At 39.5% G+C, this 17,417-nt stretch overlaps 2 protein-coding genes across 2 annotated transcripts; both read left to right on the top strand.

Annotated features, from left to right (window-relative positions):
* Window positions 1-5,079: 5,079 nt before the first annotated feature.
* LOC111948692 (tripartite motif-containing protein 16-like) lies at window positions 5,080-7,018 on the top strand. The gene has a single exon (XM_023962825.1). It carries the CDS (start codon window positions 5,133-5,135, stop codon window positions 6,774-6,776), a length of 1,644 nt encoding a protein of 547 aa, XP_023818593.1. The 5' UTR covers window positions 5,080-5,132; the 3' UTR covers window positions 6,777-7,018.
* Window positions 7,019-13,644: 6,626 nt separating this feature from the next.
* On the top strand, window positions 13,645-15,549 carry LOC101168771 (tripartite motif-containing protein 16-like). The gene has a single exon (XM_004085731.4). The coding sequence runs from the start codon at window positions 13,664-13,666 to the stop codon at window positions 15,305-15,307; it is 1,644 nt and encodes a 547-aa protein (XP_004085779.2). The 5' UTR covers window positions 13,645-13,663; the 3' UTR covers window positions 15,308-15,549.
* Window positions 15,550-17,417: the final 1,868 nt, after the last annotated feature.

Below are 17,417 nucleotides of genomic sequence, written 5' to 3' on the forward strand. Positions count from 1 at the left end.
CCCCCGACCAACGGAGCCCCCCACCGCCCCCGCCAGGCACCGGAAGCCCCGACCCCCACCCCAAACCACGGCAGAAGGGCAAGGAGCAGCGACGACCAGGCCCCCCACCCCCTAAGTCATGGAGTCAACCACAGGAGACCAGAGAGACTGAATTCTTTCAAAGTTACTTGAGCTTTGGGCTGACATTTTTTCCAAGCTGATATGATCAAACAGCAGATTTCTGTGTTGACTTATGTTTATATTTTTCTTGTTTTTCCAATTTATTAAAATAGTTTTTTTGGCAATACAAAGAGTTATGAAAATGATAGATGCTAATCCTTCTTCTATATCGATGGCACTCATGTCACCAAGCACACAAAGTGACGGTGAGGCAGTGATTGAAACCTTAAGCCAGACTGATAAATCGGCACATACCTGCTGCCAGAGAGCCCTGACAGGAGTGCAGAACCACAGTGCGTGCATGTAGCTGTCGGGTAGATTATTATCACAGTGCTCGCAAATGTCTGAGTTACTGAGACCCATCTTGAACATCCTCTGTCCAGTGTAGTAAATTCTGTGAAGAGTTTTGAGATGGATTAGCTGCAGATTTGGACTTTTTGTCAGTTTAAAGGTGTTTAGACAAAGTTCTGACCAGAAGCTTTCATCTGTGCTGATGCTCAAATCTGCATCCCATTTTTTTGTTGGAAGGGCAATATTGTTATCTAAATTACATAAAAGTTTGTATATTTTGGAGAGAGTTCTATTCATTGAAAAATTAATCAGAGTGGTAACTACATCTGGTAGCTTTAAATCGTCGTCTTTAATTTTATACTTTTTAGTAATACTTGATTTAAGTTGCTGATATTCCAAGAAGTTATTTATTCCATGTTTGTCTTGAAGTTCCTGGGGGGTTATGAATCTTCTATCAATAATTACGTGCTCTAGTTGTTTTATGCCCCCTGCTTGCCAAGCTGGGAAGTGAATCATTTTTTTGTTAATAAGGATGTCCGGGTTGTTCCAGATGGGTGTCATTTTGCACGGTTGAATTGATGATTTTGATATTTTGAGAAATTCCCACCAGGCTGTTAAGGTGGCATTTATATTAATGCTTTTGAAACAATCCTGTTTTTTAACTGTTTGGCTAATAAATGGTAGCTGTGACAGGTTGATCTTTCCACATAACACCTGTTCCAAGTCTAACCATGAGTTGGTTTCTGGATTATTTTTTAACCATTTTAAGATATATTGTAATCTATTTGCAAGAAAGTATTTGTGGAAATTAGGTAGTTCTAATCCTCCACAGCTTTTTGCAGATTTTAAAGTTTTTAGACTAATTCTTGCAGGTTTGTTGTTCCATAGAAAGCTTGATATGGATGAGTCTAATGTTTTGAACCATTTTAATGGCGGTTGTGTGGGAATCATTGAGAAGAGATAATTAACCTTGGGTAAGATTTTCATTTTAACCGTGGCTACCTTGCCCATAAGGGACAGAGGCAGGTTGGTCCAGCGTGTTAGATCGTCCTGTATGCTTTTCAGTAATGGGGTGTGGTTTAGCTGCACCAGTTCTGATAGTTTGGGGGAAAAGTAGATACCCAGATATTTGATATTTCCTGTTTTAACTGGAATTGTGAGTCTTTGTTCCATATTCCTGTTGAGTGGTAATAAAACAGACTTATTCCAATTAATGGAATAGTCTGATATGGAGGAGAATTCATTTATGATCATTGCTGTTTCATTTACAGAATGTAAATTCCTTAAAAACAGTAATATGTCATCCGCATAAAGACTAATTTTATGATGGCTGTGTTTGGTTTTTATTCCTATAATGCTCTCATTCTGTCTTATTGCTGCAGCTAAAGGCTCAATGAATATAGCAAAAAGAGAAGGAGAGAGTGGGCAGCCCTGTCTGGTTCCTCTTCCAAGAAAAAACCTGTTTGAAGTCTGTTTATTAGTTCTAACTGATGCATTGGGGTTGTGATATAATATTTTGATCCAATTGATGAATGCTTCTCCAAAACCAAACTTATGGAGGGCAGCAATAAGGAACTTCCAATTAACTCTGTCAAAGGCTTTTTCAGCATCCAGCGATAGTACCGTCATTTCCTGGTTTTTAATGGTGGCAAAGTCTATTATATTAACTAGTCTACGGACATTATCATCCGAGTGTCTGCCTTTGATGAATCCAGTCTGGTCGAAGTGAATTATGTGAGGAGTGATTTTTTCTATTCTCTGTGCTAGTGCTTTGCAGATAATTTTTACATCTGCATTGATTAAAGAAATGGGGCGATAGCTTGAAGGACTAGTGGGATCTTTGTCTGGTTTTAGAAGAAGAATTATGTTGGCTGAGTTCATGTTAGGTGGCATTGATTGGCTCTCATTAATAGATGTGACAGTTTTATAAAATGTTGGTGCCAGTTGTTCCCAGAATTCTTTATAAAACTCAGCAGGAAAGCCATCAGGCCCTGGTGCTTTACCATTGGGCATAAGTAACAGAGCTTCATGAAGTTCAGACGGCAAGAGCGGAGAATCTAAGTTTGTGATTTGATCCTCATTTAGCCTGGGTAGGTTTACATTATTAAGAAATGAGTCAATACTTTGCTCTGACGGATTGATCTGCGGTGTGTACAGGTTTTTATAAAAGTTTTCAAATTCGTTATTAATTTTGACCGGGTCATGGGTGACATTTCCTGTTTGGTCCATAATAGAGGTGATTGATGATTTTTCTCTGTTAATTTTAAGCTGATTAGCCAGAAATTTGCCAGATTTATTAGAGTTTTCAAATCTTTCAAGTCGTAGCCTTTGTATTTGAAATTGTGTTTGTTTATTAATGATGTCATTTAACTGCAGCTTTAAATTTTTCAGATCTCCCAGAATGTGCTCCTGTGCAGAAGCAGCATAAGCAGTCTCCAGGGTTTTGATTTTATTTTCTAATTCTAATAAATCTGCTTTCTCTTTGCGTTTTTTGTGCGTTGAATAAGAAATGATTTTCCCTCTCATGACTGCCTTTGCTGCTTCCCAAAGAACGCACGGTGGGATGTCTGGAGTATTGTTGAAGTCTAAGAAGGTTGCCCACTCTTTTTTAAAGAATTCAAGAAATTCCTGGTCCTTTAACAGAGACGTATTAAACCTCCAGGTTGTACCAGAGGGTGTGGATTTTTCCCTAGAAATGTTTACAGAGACTGGTGCATGATCACTGATAATAATTGGATGGATATTGGAGCTTTGAATATTTTTTAAAAGAGAGTTACTGATTAATAAATAGTCTAAACGGGAGTGTGAATAGTGAACTGGAGAAAAAAAGGTGAACCCTTTAGTGCTTGGGTGACATGAGCGCCACGCGTCGCAGAGACCCAGATCATTCATGTACTGCTTTAGAATACTTGCAGACCGCCATGTACGCTGGTTTGCTGCTGTGCTGAGTCTGTCAAGTTCAGGGTCCAAAACAAGGTTGAAGTCTCCTCCTATAATGATTGTGGAGTCAGAGTGAACTGAGAGTGAGGTGAAGAATCTGTGAAAGAAGGAAGAGTCGTCAACATTAGGACCATAAATACTCACTATACAATAGTCCTTATTCTGAATGGATATATTAATGATTACAAATCTGCCTTCTGGGTCAGTAACTGTATCCTTATGAGTAAAATTAAGATTTTTATTAATTAAAACAGCAACTCCTCTTTGTTTGGAGTTGTAACTGGCAGAGTATATAACTGGAAATTGTAAGCAGCACATACGGTGATTCAAAGAATTTGATAAATGGGTCTCCTGCAGTAGAGCTATATCTGCTTTTAGACCATCCAGGTGATTTAACACTTTCAGTCTCTTTGGCTCAGAGCCAAGTCCACGCACATTCCAGCTAACGATGTTAAGACTGTTCATAACTGCTCTGACTGAAAAGGTGTAAAGCTAAGTAGTGCTTGTGTGCCAGTCCGTGTGCGCGTGCCCGCATTTGAGAAGCGCTGTGCGCGTGAACGTTTTCTGGTTATGTGAGCTGCGTGTCGCGTGCGTCCTATGAGAGCCTGTGTGAGGTGATTGCAGTATGTCAGCGTGTGTGTGCGGGATCGCATGTGCACGCCCCTGTGTGCGCTTGTGTGAGCGCGCGCCCGTTCCGTGCATAAATAAATACTTACCGAGGATGAGTTGCTTCCAGGTGATTTACATATAATGAGGGGGGAGAGGGGGGGGGGAGAGTAAAGGAAAGAAAAAAAGAGATAGAAGGGAAAACGAAAACAACAACAAAACAACAATAGAAACATCAGTGGGACTGAAGTGACGAAGAAAAAAAAAAAGACTGTTTTCCTGCGATCGAGGTGTGGATTATTGATGATCCGGTTTTCCATTCATTGAAGTAAGTTTAGCGGGTTTCTTCTGGGCAGCGCAGATGTTCTCAGCGCGGATCTGAAAGCCTTCAGCACAGCCAGGGGGTGATCTCCGGGTCCCGGAACAGCCGGCCGTCCACGTAAAGTTTGTCAACGGCCACAACCGCTCTCGAATCAGCAGCAAAATGCTTCCTCCTCAGCGGGAACAGGATCTTCCTTCTGCGGAGGATTTCTGCCGGGAACTGGTCATTAACGCTGTAATGCGTGCCTCTCAGTTCCCGTCCGCGGCCCTTCACCAACTCCTTCTGTTTGAAATGTTCGAATTTAGCCACAATAGGACGCGGGCGCTGGTGGTCGGACCTTCTTCCTCCGAGGCGGTGAACCCTGTGGAAGGAGATCTTCTGCACCTCCTCCTGGGGGAGCTTCAGGTGGACCTGTAAAAAGGATCTCACGGTGGCTTCGGGGTCTTCTCCTACCTCCTCTGGAACCCCCGCGACCACTAGATTGTCCCTCATGCTCCTCGACTGAAGATCCAGGAGGGTTTCCTTGATGGATCGGTTCTCCTCGGAGAGACGGGCGGAAATTTTTCAATGTTTGATCCACCTTTAGTAATGATTTCACTGAAAACATTTAAATTTTGTCTTTTTTTTCTTCTTCTTCTTCTTTTTCTTCTTCTTCTTTTCTACATTATTCTATTTTTTTTCTTTCCACAAATTGTTCTTGTAAATTTTATAATAAAGTTTTTTTTAAATAAAGTTTATGAAAAAAAAGAAGCAGGAAAGAGGGAGGAGCTTTTATTTAGAAACAGAAAGGGAACATTTGCTGTTGTTGGACAAAATGGCTCAGCAGGTTTTTCTAGATAAAGAAAAACTGATCTGTTCGATCTGTTTGGATCTGCAGAAGGATCCGGTCACTATTCCTTGTGGACACAGTTACTGTCTGGAATGTATTCAGAACTTCTGGATTGGAGAGGAACCAAAAGCTCCCAGCTGCCCTCAGTGCAGACAAAGCTTCACTTCAAGGCCTGTCCTGGTGAGAAACACTATTTTAGCAGAGTTGGTGGAGGACGCAAGAAAAGCAGAGCTCCAACCGACTTCATCTGAGCGTTCTGGAACTGGACCAGAACATGTTGACTGTGATTTCTGTGAAGGAAAGAAGCTGAAAGCTGCCATGTCTTGTCTGACCTGTATGGTTTCTTACTGTGAGCAGCACCTCCAGCCCCATTTTAGTGTTGCTGCATTAAAGAAACACAAGCTGGTCAAAGCTACTCTAAAGCTTGAGGGGAACATCTGCATTCGTCACGAGGAAGTTATCAAGATTTTCTGCCGCACTGATCAGAAGTGTATTTGTAGTCTCTGCTCCATGGATGAACACAAAGGTCATGACATGGTGTCTGCTGCAGCAGAAAGGGCTGAAAGACAGACAAAGCTGGGACTGGATCAACAAAAAGTCCAACAGAGAATCCTCAACTTGGAAGAAGATTTAGAAGTGCTTCAGCAGGCGGTGGAGGCCATCAATCTGTCTGCTGAGAAAACTATCAAAGAAAGCCAGACCCTCTTCAAAGGTTTGATCTGTCTCTTGGAGCAAAAATGCTCAGAAGTGGAGCAGAAGGTCACATCCTATCAGAGGGAGGAAGTGAGGAAAGTGGAAGAACTCCAGGAGAAGATGCAGCATGAGATCACCAAACTGAAGAAAACAGAGGCTGAGCTGGACCAGCTCTCATCTACAGAAGATCATCTCCATTTTCTCAACAACTACTCCTCCCTGTCAGATCTGAGTATCTGTACAGACTTACCCAGCTTTGAACAAGCTCAGCACTGCTTTGATGATGCTCTCAAAGCTGTGTCTGAGACCAGAGAGAAGCTGGAGGAGACTCTCAGAGACCAGACCACAAAGATTTTAGACATAGTGGATGTTTTTCTGCCTGAAGACTTCAGATCCAGAGAGGACTTCATGAAGTACTATCATCAGATCACACTGGATCCAAACACAGCAAACAGGAATCTATCTTTGAGTGAACAGAACAGAACAGCAACATGGACAAAGTTAGAACAGAATTATTCAAGTCATCCAGACAGATTTGCTAAAAGGTCTCAGGTTCTCAGTGCAGAAGGTCTGACTGGACGTTGCTACTGGGAGGTGGACTGGAGCGGGGTGGTTTACATTGCAGTTGCATACAAAGACAGAAGTGGTACAGGAACCTGGGATGAAAGCGCGTTTGGATTTAATGATAAATCCTGGGCATTGAAGTGCTCACCCACTGAATATACATTTTACCACAAAAGCAGCTGTGTTTCTATTGCAGCTCCCCGATCCTCCAGAGTGGGAGTTTATTTAAATCACAAAGCAGGAACTTTGTCTTTCTACAGCATTTCTGACTCCATGACTCTCCTACACAAAGTCCAGACCACTTTCACTCAGCCTCTCCATGCTGGATTCTGGATTTCAAAGTCTGGAGGAATGATCAGGTTGTTGAAGTGAAAAGCAGTGACTCATCTGTGAGAATCACTGATGAAATATGTCTGCACTGTAGGAAACAGAAAATCATAGATAAATATTGTGTATGTAACTTCTAATAATAAGTGTGTTAACAAAAATAGTTTTAGTTTAGATATCAAAATAAGAGAAAAAAACACCAAATATTTATGTAGTAAAAATGTGAAACAAAACATAAAATGCAGTTTTGTAATAAACCAAACTGTAAACACAACAGTTAAAAAAAAGATGAAATTAACCCTTGTGCTATCTTAGATGACCCCCCCCCCCTTACACTGACGTGTTCTCCCTACCATGACAAAGGTGGATAAAGGTGGAAAGATTTCATGTAATCCATGGACACCAGTGAAGATCACAAATCATTGAAGAAAAAAGGTTCAGAGCACTGTCTAGTGGGTCTAGATGACCCAACTCCCAATGTTAAAGTGCCTAGGATAGCACAAGGGTTACAAAAAAATCTACCCCAAAAAAATGCAACAGAAAGAAAAAAAAAAGAAAATCTGCACACGAGTCTGTGAGCTTCAAGAAGACGTCCTCCAAGCTGTCAGGACTCTCATGATGTCTTCAAGTAATCAGAGTTTACTGATTACCTTTGTTTCTAAAATGATTTTTAAATAATTTGTGTTGCTGTATTTGAGCCTAACAATATGTTAAATGTTGTTTTTGTGCTGCATATTAACTTGTTTTGAATGTAACTTTTTTTTAATCATGAAAACTGTAATCTCTACTTCTATCTAGTGTTTTCGTTTGTTCAGCTAATGACTGCCAGTCAAAAATCAAATATATTTTTTAGATTAGGGGTAACATGTAGATTAACATTTACTCATTTCATAATCACATTATGTTTCATCTATTAAACATTAAAATAAGAAATGGATTAGTCTGTGATGAGTATTAAGTGTAAAAGCCTTTAACTGTTTTAGGTGTTGAAATATGTATGAATGTCTGTTGATAAACTTTATTAAAAGAGAAAATCATTTCATTTTTATTTAATTGAGCTGAATTTTTGGGATGGAGTTCAAATTCTCTATGGTAAAAATCAATATCAGGAGAAAAACTGTGTAATAAAAAAATTATTAAAAACAAGTACAATGTATCCTTGACTCTTTTTCATTAATACTATATTGTTGATATCCAGAAACAGTACAGCAGTCATGTTTTTAATTAATTGTTTACACACTGCAACATAAATTGTGCCATAATAATAAAAAAAAATCTGTAAACCTCCTGAATATACACAGGTACGGAGCACTTAGCACTCCCCCTAATGTTGAGGGGTGGGCATTGCGCCGTCACGTTCGCTGAAGCATCTTCGATCGATGTAGTTTGGGTGCTGCTGCTCATGTCTGAGTAAAGGAGTAACCAATCACAAAAGTGTCTCCGCCTTGTCTAGTTTGATTGACAGACATACTCATTCTCCTGAAAAAGCTTTTCATTAAATAAATCAGCCATTGTGAAAAACAGCAACATGAAATAAAAACAAAGCTACTTTGGAGAATATTGATTTTGAAATACGAGCTTCTGAAAAAAGACACAATTATAATAATATTCCACATGATTAAAAAGGAATATTTTAAAATGCTGTTTTAAAATAATAAACAGGTTTTTAAAGCAAAATGAAATATATTGAATAACATAATGGCTAATTTAAAATCAGTGTGCAGGTTTTTCACAATTTCATGATAATATATATATTTATGAGAGATTTATTGGTTGATTGTGTATTTGCATGAGGCCATATTTATTTATTTAATTAAATGTTTATTTATTTAATTATGAATAGTATAGGCCTCCATAGATAACAGGGCCAGGGCTATTGAGCAGCTTTATTATAAATCCTATGTATTAACAATTTAAAAAATATATTAGATTACATCAACGCGTTCTCCGCGGCTGTCGCGGACCCAGGCGCTGGGCGACGGCTGGGTCTGCGCGAAAGCTGTGCTCCGGCCTCGTCCGTCGCTCTGTTACCGTAAGCTGACAATGCGAGAGCAGTGAAAATTAAGGAGCGGCTCATTTGACACCGCAGATCTGAATGACGGCTGGCTGGACGAGGGCAGCAGAGAGTGACTGTGCAAAAGAGACATACATGAGCTAACGGTGTGATACACATGGATGTTGAATATTAACATGTAAGAGCAGCAATAAACAATGAGTCTGTGCAAAGGTGCTTTTTGTTGTTACAGACTCCTTCAGTTCAACCTGTTGCAAATGTTTTTTGGTTTTCAAAAACAAGTAACTTCAGGGACAAAGCTAACAAAAGTTTAAATTAAAATTTTACATCAAATTGATCCAGTTAATACTGAGCCCGTGTCCTGACATTAAGATATAAAAATATATCTTGTTCCCACAGAGTATTATCTCGTTCGCACAAAATACTATTCCGTTCCCACAAGATACTTTTGCGTTCCCTCAAAATACTATTCCGTTCCCTCAAAATACTATTCCGTTCCCTCGAAATGATTAACTTGTGCGAACGCAATAATTATGTCGTTCGAACACAATAATTAATCCGTTCGAACGCAATAATAATTATTCACGTCATAAGTCATTCAGGCAGATATGCTCTCTGTACGCCAGCAAAAGCCGCTTTCAGCGGTAACTTCCGTGTCTCTGTGACCCATATTCGTTCAAAAAAGGAACATGAAAAACAAAAATGATCACTTTATTACTGTCTCAATGAATATAAGAAAATTATCAAAAGATTTATGATAACTAGGCTGCTTTGTCATACGATAGCTCCTGCTAGGCTACTACTAGCTCCGCCGCAGAGCTCTCTGATCATGTATGCCGGCATTTGGGCAACTGGCTGGTCTGTTGTCAGACAGCTGAAATTGTAATTTAGGGTCGAATAGGAATAATAATATTCAGGACTTGTCTTTTATCAACTTTAGCAGTCAGTATCTTTACATTCGAAGGCTATTAAGCTACATGCTAACTGACTAGCCGATCATATCCTGTTATCAATTTACGTCATAGATTTACAGCAGATACCTTCACATTTCTGTCTGTGTGTGTCTCATTACATTGCATTGAAGACACGGAAGATGTTTAGAGAACAGATTTATTTAATTAAAAAAGCACAAAGCATCCATCGTATTCACGTTCATTCACATGATGATGATCTGTGGTACGCCCTCAGTCATCTTGCTGCAAAAGCCGCTTCCTGCGGCTACTTCCGTGTCTCTGTAAGCATTCAATAGGGGTAAAAATAAAAGCAAGAATGGTCGATCTGTTATTTTCTCGATGAAAATCTAAAAAAATATCATATTAAGCTGGCTGCTTCGCCTAAAGCACTTACCTTTAGCTCGTAGCATAACAACAATAGCAGTACGTCACGTTTCCGAGCATGCTTTGCTGCAGAGAGCATATCCGCGTGAATGACTTATGACTGCGTTCGAACGGATTAATTATTGCGTTCGAACGACATAATTATTGCGTTTGCACGAGTTAATCATTTCGAGGGAACGCAATAGTATCTTGTGGGAACGGAATAGTATCTTGTGGGAACGGAATAGTATTTCGTGCGAACGACATAATAACCTGTTGGAACAAGATATTAATCTGTGGGAACAAGATATATTTTTATATCTTAATGTCAGGACACGGGCTCCGTAAGTTAAAGACACGCTAAGAAGATTTAAAAAAATATATAAAAGAGTCTTTTGAATTTATTCTATCTTTGTATGTACACAAATGATTTCTGGTCAGATTTGGAAGAATTATTGGTCACAAAATTGAATATAAAAATCAAAATTAATATCTTAGATGTCATGTTATATTTTAAATTTTATAGTTCGTCAAAAAGTATACTGTTTGTTGTTCAAAGGATTTTTGCTGGTTGTTGATGTGCAGTGTGTACGGAAGAGGATTAGGGCCATGTAGAAAGAAAAGAAAGGTCATAAATTCTGACTTTAAACTCAGAATTCTGACTTTAAACTCAGAATTCTGACTTTAATCTCAGGATTCTGACTTTATTCTCAGAATTCTGACTTTGTTCTGAGTTTGAAGTCAGAATTCTGACTTTAAACTCAGAATTAGATAGATAGATAGATAGATAGACAGACAGACAGACAGACAGACAGACAGACAGACAGACAGACAGACAGACAGACAGACAGACAGACAGACAGACAGACAGACAGACAGACAGATAGATAGATAGATAGAGACAGAGAGATATAGATAGATAGATAGATAGATAGATAGATAGATAGATAGATAGATAGATAGATAGATAGATAGATAGATAGATAGATAGATAGATAGATAGATAGATAGATAGATAGATAGATAGATAGATAGATAGATAGATAGATAGATAGATAGATAGATAGATAGATAGAGAGACGTGTTGTGCAAGGGATGTCTGGGATTGTCCAGGATGCTCTGAATCAAGGCCCTCATCCTCTTTTGCAGCACAGATCCCAGAGAGTCCACCCTCCTCCCGATCCCTCTGATTATTTCTGAATGTCGTGTTGCTGCCACAGAAATAAAATTTCCCCATTGTGGGATTAATAAAGTCATCTATCTATCTATCTATCTATCTATCTATCTATCTATCTATCTATCTATCTATCTATCTATCTATCTATCTATCTATCTATCTATCTATCTATCTATCTATCTATCTATCTATCTATCTATCTATCTATCTATCTATCTATCTATCTATCTATCTATCTATCTATCTATCTATCACAGATGCACATCTCTTAATCAGTTTGTCCAATCGATTGCAATCCCTTGTGGTCATACTGCCACCCCAGCATACAGCCCCATGGAACACAGCACTCGCCACAACGAGCGACAAAAGAGGAGCAACATGTCAGTACACACATCGAAGGACCTTAGTTTTCTCAGGAAGAACAGTCTACTCTGCCCTTTCTTATACAGAGCATGAGCCTGCTCCTACCAGTCCAGTTTGTGGTCAAGGTGCACACCCAAGTACTTGTAGGAGTCAACCACCTCGATTTCCCCACCATCGATGATCACTGGTTGGTGGGAGGGCTTCCTACTAAAGTCAATGATCATCTCCTTGGTCTTTGATGTGTTCAGCACAAGACCATTGTCCCTGCTCCAGGAGGTGAGTCTGGTGATGAGCTCCCTGTTCTCACTCTCATCCCCTCCCTTCACACACGCCACAATAGCAGTGTCGTCCGAATACTTCTGGACATTACAAGCTGCAGATGCATAATTAAAGTCAGCAGTGTAGAGTGTGAAGAGAAAAGGCGATAGTACAGTTCCCTGTGGTGCTCCGGTGTTGCTCATCAATGTCCAAGATACACAGTCTCCTAGTCGGACAAACTGTGACCTAAGAGTCAGATAGTTGTGGATTCAGTGAACAAAAACTGGATCAACTCCCATCCTCTCGAGTTTCCTCTTCAGCAGCTGAGGCTGGACTGTATCAAAGGCACTTGTGAAGTTGAAAAACATCACCCTCACATATCTGCCAGTCCCTTCCAGAAAGGAGAGCACCCTATGGACCATATACAGGACTGCATCCTCCACTCCCATACTGTCCTGATAGGCAAACTGAAGGGGGTCCAGCGCCCCCTCCACCTGGGGTTTGAGCCTCCGGAGTAGTAGCCTCTCAAAAGTCTTCATTATGACAGATGTCATAATGGTCTGTAGTCCTTCATCCCTGCATGCCTTGTCATCTTGGGCACTGGGACAAGGCATGAGGTCTTCCACAAGCCAGGGACACATCCTGTCCGAAGACTCCTGTTAAAGATGGTTCGAAGAGGCACCGCCTGCTCTGACGCACAGTCCTTTAGCAACTGTGGTGATATTCCGTCAGGACCAGCAGATTTCCAACCATTGAGCCTCCTGAGCTCTATGCTCTATGAATTCTGAGTTTAATCTCAGAATTCTGACTTCATTCTCAGATTTCTGACTTTAAACTCGGAATTCTGACTTTAATCTCAGAATTCTGACTTTGCGCATGAACCTTTTTTCTTCAATGATTTGTGATCTTCACTGGTGTCCATGGATTACATGAAATCTTTTCACCTTTATCCACCTTTGTCATGGTAGGGAGAACACGTCAATGTAAGGGTGGGGGTCACCTAAGATAGCACAAGGGTTAAAGTTGATTAATGTAAAGTGTGTGAATGATGATTGTGTGTGTTGTCTCTGTCCCAGAGCTGTATCATCCTCCAAAGCGATGACTTCACGGTCAATCTGGACAGAAGAAAAATTAATTAATAATCAATTGAAAAAAGTAAATGAGTTTTACTCTGAGATTAAAGTCAGAATTCTGAGATTAAAATGCCCTTTTTTTTCTTTGTCCATGGCCCTAATCCTCTTCCGTACATTTAAAAGATCCTGTTTAAATTTAACAATTTCTTTTTTATTTACCCTCTGTTCTTCCATTACCGAAATGGCCTCCTCTGGTAAGCCTTGAGCGTGCAAAAAGACACTTACAGACGTCAATTTTGTTGGTTTCACACCTGCAGCTCCTTGGACTCTGCAGAGCTGAAGGATGTGGCTCACATGCACCTGTAGCGCATAATTCTGAGATTAAAGTCCGAATTCTGGAATTAAAGTCAGAATTTTCTATGACCTTTTGTCTTGTCCATGGCCATAATCCTCTTCCGTAAAATTGTGTTACAGAAGATTAAAAAAAACATATATATAAAAAGTTACAAGATTATTTCATCTTTTGATGGATCTGCATAAAAAAAACTAAATATGTTCAAATCTCTTAACTGTAATGCTGATTGTTGATGTGGAGTGTGTACTGACACCCTCTGCTTGTTTTGTTTTGGGTTTTCACCTTTTTATATAAAGTTTTTGGATACAAAGAAGCAGGAAGGAGGAGGAGCTTTCATGTAGAAACAGAAAGTAAAAATTTGCTATTGTTAGAGAAAATGGCTCAGCAGGTTTTTCTAGATAAAGAAAAACTGATCTGTTCGATCTGTTTTGATCTGCAGAAGGATCCGGTCACTATTCCTTGTGGACACAGTTACTGTCTGGAATGTATTCAGAACTTCTGGATTGGAGAGGAACCAAAAGCTCCCAGCTGCCCTCAGTGCAGACAAAACTTCACTTCAAGGCCTGTCCTGGTGAGAAACACTATTTTAGCAGAGTTGGTGGAGGACGCAAGAAAAGCAGAGCTCCAACCGACTTCATCTGAGCGTTCTGGAACTGGACCAGAACATGTTGACTGTGATTTCTGTGAAGGAAAGAAGCTGAAAGCTGCCATGTCTTGTCTGACCTGTATGGTTTCTTACTGTGAGCAGCACCTCCAGCTCCATTTTAGTGTTGCTGCATTAAAGAAACACAAGCTGGTCAAAGCTACTCTAAAGCTTCAGGAGAACATCTGCATTCGTCACGATGAAGTGATCAAGATTTTCTGCCGCACTGATCAGAAGTGTATTTGTAGTCTCTGCTCCATGGATGAACACAAAGGTCATGACATGGTGTCTGCTGCAGCAGAAAGGGCTGAAAGACAGACAAAGCTGGGACTGGATCAACAAAAAGTCCAACAGAGAATCCTCAACTTGGAAGAAGATTTAGAAGTGCTTCAGCAGGCGGTGGAGGCCATCAATCTGTCTGCTGAGAAAACTATCAAAGAAAGTCAGAACCTCTTCAAAGGTTTGATCTGTCTCTTGGAGCAAAAATGCTCAGAAGTGGAGCAGAAGGTCACATCCTATCAGAGGGAGGAAGTGAGGAAAGTGGAAGAACTCCAGGAGAAGATGCAGCATGAGATCACCAAACTGAAGAAAACAGAGGCTGAGCTGGACCAGCTCTCATCTACAGAAGATCATCTCCATTTTCTCAACAACTACTCCTCCCTGTCAGATCTGAGTATCTGTACAGACTTACCCAGCTTTGAACAAGCTCAGCACTGCTTTGATGATGCTCTCAAAGCTGTGTCTGAGACCAGAGAGAAGCTGGAGGAGACTCTCAGAGACCAGACCACAAAGATTTTAGACATAGTGGATGTTTTTCTGCCTGAAGACTTCAGATCCAGAGAGGACTTCATGAAGTACTATCATCAGATCACACTGGATCCAAACACAGCAAACAGGAATCTATCTTTGAGTGAACAGAACAGAACAGCAACATGGACAAAGTTAGAACAGAATTATTCAAGTCATCCAGACAGATTTGCTAAAAGGTCTCAGGTTCTCAGTGCAGAAGGTCTGACTGGACGTTGCTACTGGGAGGTGGACTGGAGCGGGGTGGTTTACATTGCAGTTGCATACAAAGACAGAAGTGGTACAGGAACCTGGGATGAAAGCGCGTTTGGATTTAATGATAAATCCTGGGCATTGAAGTGCTCACCCACTGAATATACATTTTACCACAAAAGCAGCTGTGTTTCTATTGCAGCTCCCCGATCCTCCAGAGTGGGAGTTTATTTAAATCACAAAGCAGGAACTTTGTCTTTCTACAGCATTTCTGACTCCATGACTCTCCTACACAAAGTCCAGACCACTTTCACTCAGCCTCTCCATGCTGGATTCTGGATTTCAAAGTCTGGAGGAATGATCAGGTTGTTGAAGTGAAAAGCAGTGACTCATCTGTGAGAATCACTGATGAAATATGTCTGCACTGTAGGAAACAGAAAATCATAGATAAATATTGTGTATGTAACTTCTAATAATAAGTGTGTTAACAAAAATAGTTTTAGTTTAGATATCAAAATAAGAGAAAAAAACACCAAATATTTATGTAGTAAAAATGTGAAACAAAACATAAAATGCAGTTTTGTAATAAACCAAACTGTAAACACAACAGTTAAAAAAAAGATGAAATTAACCCTTGTGCTATCTTAGATGACCCCCCCCCCTTACACTGACGTGTTCTCCCTACCATGACAAAGGTGGATAAAGGTGGAAAGATTTCATGTAATCCATGGACACCAGTGAAGATCACAAATCATTGAAGAAAAAAGGTTCAGAGCACTGTCTAGTGGGTCTAGATGACCCAACTCCCAATGTTAAAGTGCCTAGGATAGCACAAGGGTTACAAAAAAATCTACCCCAAAAAAATGCAACAGAAAGAAAAAAAAAAGAAAATCTGCACACGAGTCTGTGAGCTTCAAGAAGACGTCCTCCAAGCTGTCAGGACTCTCATGATGTCTTCAAGTAATCAGAGTTTACTGATTACCTTTGTTTCTAAAATGATTTTTAAATAATTTGTGTTGCTGTATTTGAGCCTAACAATATGTTAAATGTTGTTTTTGTGCTGCATATTAACTTGTTTTGAATGTAACTTTTTTTTAATCATGAAAACTGTAATCTCTACTTCTATCTAGTGTTTTCGTTTGTTCAGCTAATGACTGCCAGTCAAAAATCAAATATATTTTTTAGATTAGGGGTAACATGTAGATTAACATTTACTCATTTCATAATCACATTATGTTTCATCTATTAAACATTAAAATAAGAAATGGATTAGTCTGTGATGAGTATTAAGTGTAAAAGCCTTTAACTGTTTTAGGTGTTGAAATATGTATGAATGTCTGTTGATAAACTTTATTAAAAGAGAAAATCATTTCATTTTTATTTAATTGAACTGAATTTTTGGGGTGGAGTTCAAATTCTCTATGGTAAAAATCAATATCAGGAGAAAAACTGTGTAATAAAAAAATTATAAAAAAAAGTACAATGTATCCTTGACTCTTTGTCATTAATACTATATTGTTGATATCCAGAAACAGTACAGCAGTCATGTTTTTAATTAATTGTTTACACACTGCAACATAAATTGTGCCATAATAATAAAAAAATATCTGTAAACCTCCTGAATATACACAGGTACGGAGCACTTAGCACTCCCCCTAATGTTGAGGGGTGGGCATTGCGCCGTCACGTTCGCTGAAGCATCTTCGATCGATGTAGTTTGGGTGCTGCTGCTCATGTCTGAGTAAAGGAGTAACCAATCACAAAAGTGTCTCCGCCTTGTCTAGTTTGATTGACAGACATACTCATTCTCCTGAAAAAGCTTTTCATTAAATAAATCAGCCATTGTGAAAAACAGCAACATGAAATAAAAACAAAGCTACTTTGGAGAATATTGATTTTGAAATACGAGCTTCTGAAAAAAGACACAATTATAATAATATTCCACATGATTAAAAAGGAATATTTTAAAATGCTGTTTTAAAATAATAAACAGGTTTTTAAAGCAAAATGAAATATATTGAATAACATAATGGCTAATTTAAAATCAGTGTGCAGGTTTTTCACAATTTCATGATAATATATATATTTATGAGAGATTTATTGGTTGATTGTGTATTTGCATGAGGCCATATTTATTTATTTAATTAAATGTTTATTTATTTAATTATGAATAGTATAGGCCTCCATAGATAACAGGGCCAGGGCTATTGAGCAGCTTTATTATAAATCCTATGTATTAACAATTTAAAAAATATATTAGATTACATCAACGCGTTCTCCGCGGCTGTCGCGGACCCAGGCGCTGGGCGACGGCTGGGTCTGCGCGAAAGCCGTGCTCCGGCCTCGTCCGTCGCTCTGTTACCGTAAGCTGACAATGCGAGAGCAGTGAAAATTAAGGAGCGGCTCATTTGACACCGCAGATCTGAATGACGGCTGGCTGGACGAGGGCAGCAGAGAGTGACTGTGCAAAAGAGACATACATGAGCTA

Source organism: Oryzias latipes, chromosome 14 (genome assembly GCF_002234675.1).
Source record: "Oryzias latipes chromosome 14, ASM223467v1".
In the NCBI taxonomy this organism is placed as follows: Eukaryota; Metazoa; Chordata; class Actinopteri; order Beloniformes; family Adrianichthyidae; genus Oryzias; species Oryzias latipes.

Excerpts from the sequence above, each read along its gene's own strand:
- LOC111948692 (XM_023962825.1), top strand. The coding sequence starts at position 5,133 with ATGGCTCAGCAGGTTTTTCTAGATAAAGAAAAACTGATCTGTTCGATC.
- LOC101168771 (XM_004085731.4), top strand. The coding sequence starts at position 13,664 with ATGGCTCAGCAGGTTTTTCTAGATAAAGAAAAACTGATCTGTTCGATC.